Raw genomic sequence first — 12,154 nt, forward strand, 5'->3', positions numbered from 1 at the left:
AACACTGCCTACACATGGATTACAAACGGCACCCACATGAACCGTGAGATAAATTATTTGAATATTTGCTCATGATAAAGAGCAAGATGCCAGAAGACGATGCGTTTATAGTATACAGATATCTCATACGTTTATTGTAAAGTTAAATGGTCGACTATGCAGGTACGAATTCAAACCTATATAATATATGAACCGCAAGATTTAGTAAAGTACATTATGAATACAGGTAACTTAAGGATATCATCATAAAAGACACACCTGTAAGCAATGGAGATTTTAAAAGTTGACAATTTAATACTTATTTCTAAAGTTGTTGGTGGTACCGTTTTAGCAACAGTAGTAACATGTCTGGTGTGGAAACGTATCAGAAAGCCAGAAAAGCAAGTACTAATTTTTATTATTGATTAACTTTAATATTTTAAAGTGTCAAAGCAAAACATATATAATTTATTATTTTCAATGATTGAAATCGATACCTATGAAATATACATATATATAAAATATCAAGTATAACTATATAACTATATATATATATATATATATATACGTGGGTGTTTATCTGATCTATTTTGGGTAAAGATAATCTAGTTTTTAACCTTTATGTTCAGATGATTGTCAGATAGATAAACATTTAAATCATTTATCAGACATGTTAATTAACGCTTATCTCGTCTCTGAATTACGTAGCTTTTTAGTCGTTCAAATTGGAATTACGTATTTACACACGTGAAGAATATATTACATCTTAATTGAATTGCACGCTTATATTAAGAAGAAGCATATGCCGTAAAATCAATAAACTTTCTACAAACCGACCTGAAAAAACACTTAAAATTGCTCTTTACAAGAAGCTAACTAACTTATTGGAAGCTGATCGATTGAATCATCACTGGTCTCCGATATATCAGTCACCGATGAGTTAATTAGATGACGATAACTGATTGATAAAGACAATTTCCATAACGACATTTGACTTACTATAAATAAAGGCAACCGAAGAATATATCGCTGTTCGAAATTCATAAATCGATTGAGAAAAAAACCAAATCCGGGTTACAAACTAAAATTGAGGGGAACGCATCAAATATAAGAGGAGATCTACGACACAACAGAAACACAACATTAAAAGGAAACACACAAAGAAACGAACTATAATATAACAATGGTCATATTCCTGACTTAGTACAGGACATTTTAAGAAAAAAAATGGTGGGTTGAACCTGGTTTTGTGGCATGCCAAACCTCCCGCTTTTATGGCAATATTAGATATAACATTAAAATGACAAAATTACATGACATGACTACAATACACATAAATGGGAGAACATATAGGTCAGAGAAACACACGAATAATAGCTAACAAAAGGTACCATGTTAAAAATGTAATACGTCAGACGTGCGTTTCGTCCACACAAGACTAACTATTGACGCTCAGATGAAAAAAGTTCGAAATCCAAAACAAGTACAAAGTTGAAGAGCAATGAGGACCAAAAGTTCCAAAAAGTTGTGACCAGGGTTTTCTAGGGTTTTCTGCCTTGGATAAGAACATCCTTATTATTTAGAATAATTCATAATTTTACAAAAATTAAATTTTATAAAATGATTATAATAGATATACATGATAAAACCGAAGTGGTGACTAACTGCAGAATAAAAACGAAAACATTTCACAAAACAGCATAAACCAGCACAGTCTTGCCTAGACTTCCAGCAATAAAACTGGTGATAAAGTGAGACACCCGTTTGGCTGCGCGGGATGTATAACTTCATAGCCACGTCTGGTGGAAATGTCATGCACGGTGAATCAAATCAAATCAAATCATTTTACTGGCGTAAAGCCAAAATAATGGATTGTAACGTACCAAAACAAGCATTGACTCAACGCTCGAATCTACAAATCATGGCTTTCTTGCTTTGATTGCATTAATGTTTGCTCAAGCTTAATGTTTGCTCAAGCATAGTATTAAATTATAAGATTGACATCTGAAAACGCCTACTTTTATTGTTTGTAGGTGTCAATCTTAATTGCAATGCTTGAGCAAACATTAAAACAAACAAAGCAAGCAAGTCAACAAAACCTTAACTTGCTAGCATTATGAAAATGGCTGTAAATAAATTTAATGTTACTATAAATTTGGTCCCAACTCGTACCGTCACCTTTATTATTACTACGAAAACCAATGTTAAACCTACAGCATACAAACATAACCTTTTAATTGGATTTTACCAATCTTTTATGAAGTCGAGAGTATGGTAGTTTTGATTTTATTTTTAACTTTGCGGCAATTTTGCCCCCTTTTTGTACTTGTGATGTATTATTGTGTGTTTCTAAAACCAAAAACCAAATGTTGTTTTTAGTTTACAGTTGTATTATTAATTTATGAAGTTTCAAATAAAATTCTATAGAAGAAAACAAAACAACAAATCGGTATTTTAAGTATAAAACAGCCTTCATTATCACTGAACTACTGCACATTTTTGTTTAGAGTCAGCTAAAGCACGACTTCGGGTGCGGGAATTTCTCGCTATGTTGAAGACCCATTGGTAGCCTTCGATTGTTTTTTCTCTTTGGTAGGGTTGTTACCTCTTTGACAACGTTCCCCATTTCCATTCTCAATTTTCACTGTCGTAATGTTATTAACGAATACGTGCATTATTGAAATGTTTTTAATGATAAAAATATATTTCAGAAAAGAGTATCCATGTGACACAGTCGTTCTGCATCAAATAAGCAGGGGACCATTTGCACCAAGTATTTCACAATATGTAATGAAGTTGGAGACATATTTGCGGTTTGCAAAAATACCTTATATGGTAAGATGACTATTTTCATTTTGACATATTAATTTTTTTTAAATCGTAATAAATAGGTTTATACAAGTAATTTGAGCAGGAGGACATAAAACACTGTCATTACCCAAACATGTATAAATAAGAGTCCACATATATTCCCAGAAAAAAACATGATTTAAAGGAAATATACCGTTCATCCCATAGGAAACATCATAACCGAAATTATATAGACACATCATAGTCCACAAAACATCCCACAAAAACACCATAACCAAATGAAAATAGATACACACAAAGATTCAATTAAATATCCCACAGAAATTAACGCCATGACCAAAAGGAAATAGAAACACACGAGTCAACAAAATATATCACAAGAAACACCACAACCGAAAGAGTATAGACAAACAAAAGTCCACAAAAAAACCACCATGAACATAAAAACACAAACATGTAAAAATGAGCACATCTCACAGGAAACAACATGACCAAAAGACAAATAGATCAACAAAAGTCAACAAGAAATCCAATGCAAAGGAAAAAAAATGACAAGATAAAAAAAAAAAAAAAAAATAAAAACAAGAGTCCACAAAACATCCAAAAGGAAATACTATGACCGAATAGATATCGAAAAAGTACGGATCCACAAAACGATCTATGAAAACACAACGAAGAAAAATAAATAAACAAAGAAAGACACCACACAGCCTTGCTATGGAAACGCCAGCACAAAAAAGATATTAGCAAGCAAAGAGGACACATTCATATCTTACTTCATGACCAAAACAAGTAGACAAGAAAACTTTCCTTTTTAAAAAACATACGTATAAAACACTATGACCGGAAAGAAATTGACAAACGAGGGCCCACAAAATATTCATATAAAACACTATGACCAAAACGAAAATGACCCTCAAAGAGGCGACAAAACATCCGTCAAGAAACACAAAATTGAACAGAACAAACTGTTCCTTCTTTGCTGGTGGCATATGTATTGCATGAGGAACGACATTTTAGATCCGGAAATAAGTTCTACACGATTAAATGACATACATGGAATAATGGATACGACAAATACTAGACTGAACTATTGGTCAAAATGGTAAACGGTCAACCAAATTATTTTGTAAACAAATTATACCGAAATCATGCCGTGAAACTTATTTCTGATTTTCGGGCAAATCAGAACTGAAAAAAGGCTTTATTAAGAAAATTACATAAAACCGTGCAGTTTTAACTTGTTGAAAATGTTTAATTCTCTAAATAGCCAACTATTGGGCAAATTACTAGACAGATATAGACATTTTGTTTGCAGTATGTGCTTGGTATATAAGGTCTCTTGGTATATAAATAAAGTCTCTTGGTATCCTTCCTCTTTATTTAGCAAATGGTAATGTTAAAAACACGACTTTTTACTTAACATTTCATTTTGGGTCTCCTTTGCGATCCTCACATGAGCCATGATGATTTCTATATAAAAAAAAGAGACAACAGCTGAGAATTAATAACTCAATGTGAAAGTTTCGATTTTTAATTGCATATCTTTAACATTTTACCTATACGTTGTCGGGAAAAGAGGCTTTATTTTTACTAGCTACGAAACGGGGGAAAGTTCGCAGGCCTATTCTGACGCCCGTTCAAATAAACTTACACTTTCCTACAATGTACAGATATTATATATATATATTTTCAGAATGTTCACGGTTCACAGAAAAGTAAAAAAGGAAAATACCCATGGATTGAGTATAATGGTCAAGAATTATCGGACACGGAGTTTATAATAGAATTTCTAAATGAAACATTTAAAATAGACCTAGACGAAAAATTTACAGCAAAAGAAAGGGGTGCAGCAAGGGCTTTTCAAAAAATGTTGGAAGAGAACACATTCTGGTATACTTATCATAATTAGTTATCGGTTAAAACTTTATGACAATTATACTAAACATTTTAATTGGTATCAACGAAATTAGTGTACTCATAATACTATGTATGCTGTACACATAAACCAGAGAAAAAAAAGAAATACAGTTAGATGTTAATAAAAACACAGACATATTAATTAGTGTTTTAATATGTATGAAATTCAAAAAGACATTATCCTATATTTCATTTATGTATAAAAGCTTAACTTATTTCGATTGGATTCGATTTCAAGAGATTTGAAGAGCTTGTATACAATTGGCCTTTTGACAAAGTTTAATGTTTTCATAAGAGTGTCTCGTGGTAATGATTGCAGAATTTTAAAACTTTATTCTACATTTAACTTCAAGGGCAGTAACTCTGGATAGATGGCTATATGACAGTAAGAGTAGTGGTTTCAGATTAATTGGAGTACCATCTTGGATTATCTTTTTTCTTCGACGGAATGTAAAGAACACTACATACGCTCATGGTATTGGAAGACATAGTCCAGAAGAAGTTTATCACATACTTGACCGTGATTTGCAATCCCTTTCAGATTTTATTGGTAAGCCTTCTTTTTTTTTTACTGATTAGCACCTTAAAATAGTATAAAAATACATTTTCGGAAAATCCTCTATTCTCAACCCAAATGAAACTTTATGAACTAGAATAAAGGAATCTATCGGCTTGAGAGATTAGCTTCCTTGACAACATGTAGACTATATTTAACGCCATTGGTATTTCTTGATTCAAAAGAAAAGTGGATTATTCTCATTACTCATTTAAAAAAAACATTTTTAAATAATCGGTAACAATTTTATCTATTGTTTGTTAAATATAGATAATATTCTTTGCATATTAATTCGGTTTGTGCGATAATCATTTGTCATCGATTTTTAAAGCACCCGAGTGGTGACTGGGAATTACAAATATGGTCAGTTTGTGTCTTCTTTAAGCAGCAACACACCTAGCGTTCATATGGGATTTGTGGGATGTATGAATATATACCCAGTCACGTCTGAGGAGTCCTGAGTGGCCATGTTGCAAGGCTAAATTTCTGTTCATTTCCAATATAATCTCACTTTCCTGTGGGACTCTAAATTTCCCACCCATCATCCCATTCGATCCCTTTTACATGACATAATTATTTGACTTAATAGTCAATTTCTTCTCTCCTGACATGTATGGAATTTTTGTCACTGGACGTTGAGCAAACGCCTATCAATCATTCATTGTTTAGCAACTATTTTTTTAATCGATTTAATGATTATTTTAATAAATCCTTGTTCTTTGTACTTTCAGGAACAAATAAATTTTTACTTGGTGACGAGCCTTGTCAGGAAGATTGCGCTGTTTTCGGTCAGCTTTCTCAGATTTACTGGCATAGTTTCGGGAACAAGTGTAACACTTATTTAAAAAGTAAGAAGTTCTCTAGGCTGAAGAATTTAGTTGGCCTCATCATACAAACATTTTAAAAATAATAATTGAATGAACAACAGTTATGTCAGCCTGATTCAGTTCTCCATTTAATATTCAGAACGATTAATTAATATGTCAAAAACTTTAATGAAATGACATTTAAGGTGTTCGCCATGAAGACAGCAACCAAACGATAAAAAAAACCCAATATTCATCCAAATGACTATAACTCGATCTTATAAAGCTGGTTAATTGGAAGAAAATAGAGAAACTGTCGCGAAATCCGATACAAAGTCAATCAAAATAAACAAAAATTGAAATAAAACCGGTAAGGGGTTATTAGTTGACTTGTAACTAAAGTTTTAGTCCAAAGAATGAAAGGTTGGCTTGAAGTTTTCATATGTCAATTCTTTTGCTGTTTTGGTCATAATTAACATTTCTAATTTCAGAATATGATAATTTATGTAATTATTGTGAAAGAATGAAAGAAAGATTTTGGCCAGACTGGGAGCAATGCATTACAAAAGGAATGACACAGAAAGCTACAAAGTAGTAGAATTCTAATTATCAATTCTCTTCTGGTTTAAATATAGAATAGACACTATGTAACTATCATGAACAAAATACATGCATTAAAATCTAAATTATTTTTCATTGTCTTTGTGAATATTGAAGTTAAAACTAGACACATACCCGTGCACCTCATTTCAAACGAGAAAACGATTTGGAGCCATAAAGTAAAAGCCTCATCTTGATATCAAAGATCGTGATGCGTCTTTTCCCTCAGCATTTTCAGATGCCTAAAGTCAATTTTTATACAGGTTTGAACGATTTATTTTTTGTTGTTTTATCATCTTCTTAAGAAACGTACTTCATGCAAAGTCACTCCACGAAAACAAATCGACAAAATGGATCGACTGAACAAAAGACAGAAGAAAGACAGGAGTTTCTACTGTTACTGACAATGGGGACACTGTAGAAAGGAGTAGGTTTTTGACCTTGTAGAAGGTCATCAACGACACCTGCACAAAAATGTTGCAAGTGCTCACTAAAATGACACTTTTCCAAATCCAGGGATTGTCATATTTCTTTTCTTCTTAGTTCTTTCGAGTATAATACTTACGAGTATTCTCCATCATTAATTATACAAAATATATGGTAGATTTACATTTTGTTTTTGAAATTTATCCAGAAACTCGTATTCCTTTAAATTCATATGAAACAAGTGACTTGTGAAAAATAACGTTTATCCAATTCTTGAACCAATGCATGAATATGTCATAAACTTAGTCTTTTGTGCACGGTTTTATCTTTTTTTTACGCCAACATTTCGTATAATCGTAATTTTTTCTTTCTCTGTCTGTTATTGTGTGAAAATATGGCAGCTACTTAATTGTCGTGTTTTAAAACCGAAGTTTACCGATTGTTACTTATTGTAAAAACTCAACAAAGAAGCATGGATATTGAGAACATGTATAACATGTACACTCATATAATAGTTTATTTAAATGACAGATCCATGCGTATTGCGTTCGCCGTTCACGCTGAGGTCACTTGCATACCGAACACATCGAACCATGTCGGCGAATTGCTTTCTGGTGTCAGACCACCAATTACTCCCTCCAATTTAGAACGTAAAAGTAGTCCTACTCTGACACAAAATAGTGCTTTTCATGTCATTGTTTACCTAAACTAACCAACAAATTTGCAGAAATGAAACTTTTGGTGAAAGGGAAATATATTTAGACCATTTTGAGCCAAAATTCACTTGTCTATGAGTTTGCATTAAAAATTCAGGATTAATGCGCTACATAGTACACTAATTTAAGATTTCCAGAAAACCGGGAGTTATTTTGGTAGTACCTGTCTTTTCAAGATCAGAAATTTGTTACAAGACTTTAAACATTGGTTGAAAATTGGCATGTAGAAAGGTGATACATGTACAATTCAGGATATACCTGGTTTCCTTGAAGTTAAACTTAAGGTAAAATATTTAGAAAGCTGTGAAAATTGCAAAATTTGGTTGAACAGATAGGGATTTTTAATTGGTGGTCTGACACCTTCTGGAAGCATGCAATTTGAAAAAAGTAAACTTCTTCTAAATGTGGACAAATTGAAGAATTATCTTCAGAAAAAGTAAATGTATATAAGTTTAATAATGAAAACTATCCATCTTGTTTACTTTGTCGGGTTACTTCTTAAAAGCCAAAATAGAAACAAGAAACAGGCCAAAATCTACTCTATAATGAACCAATTATCGAACAGATATGTCTATCTTATGCTTGTTAGAGTGTGCATTGAGGCCATTGAAAGAAACATCTCAAGTCGATTTGGACCTTACCACATGCATTTATTACTTCACAAAAATATTGAATGATAAAGATAATCTATAAAATATTCAGACATAAAGACATATCGCGAATATCATGTTTGATATTAAATACGATGGTGGGAGTATTCTCAACAGCACAAACACGAAGCAACAGTAGTAGACTCGGTGACTTAGATATCAGAGCTTGGCATATATAGACATCTGTTTATTGTTGTGGGTGCTATGTTAACCTCTTCATGTTCAAGTGTCGTTGGTTTACTTTCCCGTTGACCTTTGAATATATTTCTCATGTTTGATAGGACAGGTATTTACAAGGGAATGTGAAGTTTTCTGAGTCATTAGGTGACTATAATTATACCCCCGCTTTGAAAAAAAAACTGGGGGTATACTGTTTTACCTCTGTCTGTCCGTCAATCCCGTCAGTCCATCCATCCATCCATCCAATTCTTTAGTCGCATTTTTCTCAAGGAACTACTTGACCAGATTTCTGAAATTTGGTGCAAATGTTTATATAAGTCAGTTTTTCCGTGTGATGGGTTTTCAGATTCATTTATCTACAACTTCCTGTTTACCGGACACTTGTGTCACATTTTACACATATTAAATAGCCACGTTGAAAATTTTCGTCACATTTTTCTCAAGAACTACAATACAAGATTTCTGAAATTTGGTTTCAATGTTTATAAAAGTCAGATTCATCACCCAACAACTTCCTATTTACCGAACACTTGTATCATTTAAAACATCATAGTCAAGTTGCATTTTCGTCACATTTTTTTGAAGAACTACAATACAATGATTTCAGAAATTTGGTTTTGGGGTTGATATAAGTCAGCTATACCATGTAATGTGTTTTCAGATTCGTCACTTAACAACTTCCAGTTTAACGAAATATTTCGGCGGGTATATCATCAGTGAGCAGTAGCTCGCAGTTTTACTTCTTTCTTCTGAAGACTGGTAATTTTCACAAATAACACACCTTTTTTTACACATGACATATAACTGTTTAATTATATCGACTATAACTTGAGATGGTGTAATAGTAAGTTCAACATTCAAACTATTAAACGAACGAACGGACAGGCGGACGCACAGACCAGAAAACATAATGCCCCTCTACTATCGTAGGTGGGGCATAAAAAAACGAGAAACGAGAATCTGAAACACTTATGAACCACATCAACAGACGACAACTACTGAACATCAGATTCCTGACTTGGGACAGGTGCAAAATATTGCAGCGGGTTTAAACGTTTTAATGGTACCAAACCTTCACTCTTATCTGAAACAATATCGAAAATAACAACATAGAAAGACACTATGAAATGGCTTAACTCAATCAAATGACATATTAACACAAGTGAACATACACTGAACGAATAAATTTGATCTATGATACAATGTAAAAAAAATCAATAAAATAAGGGATGAATAATTAAAGTAACAGTATTATACCGCTGTGAAATGTTAAACAATTTCAGAAAAAAACTTCAATAAGCTTGAACAAAAATCTGCCATTTGCAATAATAGTATACACAGGTAAATGAAAATAAGTTAGTTGTTAGGTACACACGTACAGTTTAAATTGAGAAAGACAATACTTTTATAAAATGAGCAATTTGGATGTTTATAGTACCGGCGAAGAAGTGAAAATTTATAGTTATACCAAATACTTATCAAAGCTGATATATAGTATGTCTCTCCCAGCATACATCAGTACCGAGACATTAGCAAACACAGTCGCAGGATACTAACATGCCATATAAAGTGAAAAGTAGAACATAGATATAATGTGCTATTGTGTCAACCAGCCAGGTGAAAATAACCAAAAAGTAGAAGTGTATTTACAAGAAAGAAAAATGAAATTAGATTATCAAATTTTAGGGTTAAAAGTCAATTTGGATTTCCACAGTTACATAAGGAACGTAATTGTTAATTTGTACTCGTCCTGAAAAGCAATTAAATATTTGCCTTTGGACGTAAACACGGTCGACAATCGGCTAACCGAGAGATTAGTCGGTTTATCTATATTGAGTATGCGGCTATATCGGCGGTTGGTCTGTTAATCGGGTTGGCTAAAGTCTGTTAATCAGGTGTTATCGAGAAAATCATTGAAAGTTCAGCATGTTTCATTGTATAACTTTCTAAATATATTTTCATCATAAAAAGTATTCATGTCTAACAAAACAATTCAATGTACTGAATTCAGTGGTGTAATTATTATTTTTCTAGCTTCGATGTACGATCTATAAAATGAAAAGGCGGGTTACTCATCAATAAATTTATACACATTTTACACACATAAAATGTACACAAAATGACACATTGGTTAAATTTACTTGTATTCAATATTTTTAACATCGAAAAAAGAAAGGCATTATGTTTGTTAACCATATTGCTATCATTGTGTGAAAAATCTACACGAAAATCTGTATTTTGGTGACATAAATCAATCTTTATTTAAAACCTGGTCTGTTAATGGGTCGGATGTATAAAACCCGGTCTGTTGACTGGTCTGTTAAGAGTTATGAATGGCAATGAAAGTATAATTTTATTGCTATATGGGGTGTTATCGGATCAAATGAGTAGGATCAAGACGAGCGGCTAAAATATACGAAAACAACACATGAGCAATGAAACATAACATATACGGAAACAACACATGATATTGAAAATTGATAAAAATGGTTTCAAAAAGTGTAATATTAAAGTAATATTAATTTCATCCAAGAATAATCGCATATATCATGTTGATTCTGTTTAATTGTCATGAATGACACAAATTTGTCATCTACATTGGTAACCAGTATATAAATCAGAGATAAACGTCGTAATGTAACTAAACATCGGTAAGTAAAATATATTGGGATGACAAAATATGAAAAATAAAGAAAGAATAATGAGTAAGATAAATAAAATGTAGAAAAAAATGACATAACAATTTAAAGAAAACAGAAATAAACAAGACCCCCAATCCGGACCCTCATGGTATACACGAGAATCTGGATGGACACGCAGAATATAGAATAATATATAAGGACAGTAGAGAGTGATACATTGCTAAAAACGAAAGAAAAAAAATACTTGTTTAAGAATACACACATGAAACACCGATGGCTGTTGAAACAGTAACGGATTGCGATGTACTTATATTGGTGACAAATTCTAGAAGTTTACATGCGGACAACTATGGTGGCAGGTTAATGCCATTTTGCGTTTTAACGCTTTAGCGTTTTTGCCTTACATATTCTATATGGCGAAAACGCGAAATTGCGAAGGCGAAAACGCGAAACCGATTTCTCGTTTTCGACTTCGCGTTTTCGCCTTTTCGCCTTTTTCGCGATTTCGCGTTTTCGCCCTATAGAATATGAAAGGCGAAATCTCGAAACCGCGAAAACGCGAAATGGACTTCACCGGCCACCATAGACAACTGCAGTTCTCCTCTGCACTTACGTAGAAAGGAACTAAACGGAATAAAATGAATTAAAACTTAAAATTACCCCATGTAGCTGCATTCGCTCCTTTCCGTTTACTTCTTTAGAGTGAGTTGTAAACAACATATGATTAAGTAAAAGAAGAAAAGAACCAATTGGATGATGCTGACGAATAAGGGTTTAACGTTCAGTGACAAATATCATGTTCATATGTGAACGAGAACACGTTATATGTACCCTGTGTTGTATTAGAAAGACACTTTTCAGTCGGAAT

At 32.7% G+C, this 12,154-nt stretch overlaps 1 protein-coding gene across 1 annotated transcript; it reads left to right on the top strand.

Annotated features, from left to right (window-relative positions):
• LOC139512675 (failed axon connections homolog) lies at positions 1-6,766 on the top strand. The gene is made up of 6 exons (XM_071300467.1): positions 1-380; positions 2,691-2,814; positions 4,487-4,683; positions 5,064-5,260; positions 5,998-6,114; positions 6,564-6,766. The coding sequence occupies exons 1-6, from the start codon at positions 268-270 to the stop codon at positions 6,665-6,667; spliced, it is 852 nt and encodes a 283-aa protein (XP_071156568.1). The 5' UTR covers positions 1-267; the 3' UTR covers positions 6,668-6,766.
• The last annotated feature ends 5,388 nt before the right edge of the window (positions 6,767-12,154 follow it).

The sequence above is a fragment of the Mytilus edulis genome, chromosome 2 (assembly GCF_963676685.1).
Source record: "Mytilus edulis chromosome 2, xbMytEdul2.2, whole genome shotgun sequence".
NCBI lineage: Eukaryota > Metazoa > Mollusca > Bivalvia > Mytilida > Mytilidae > Mytilus > Mytilus edulis.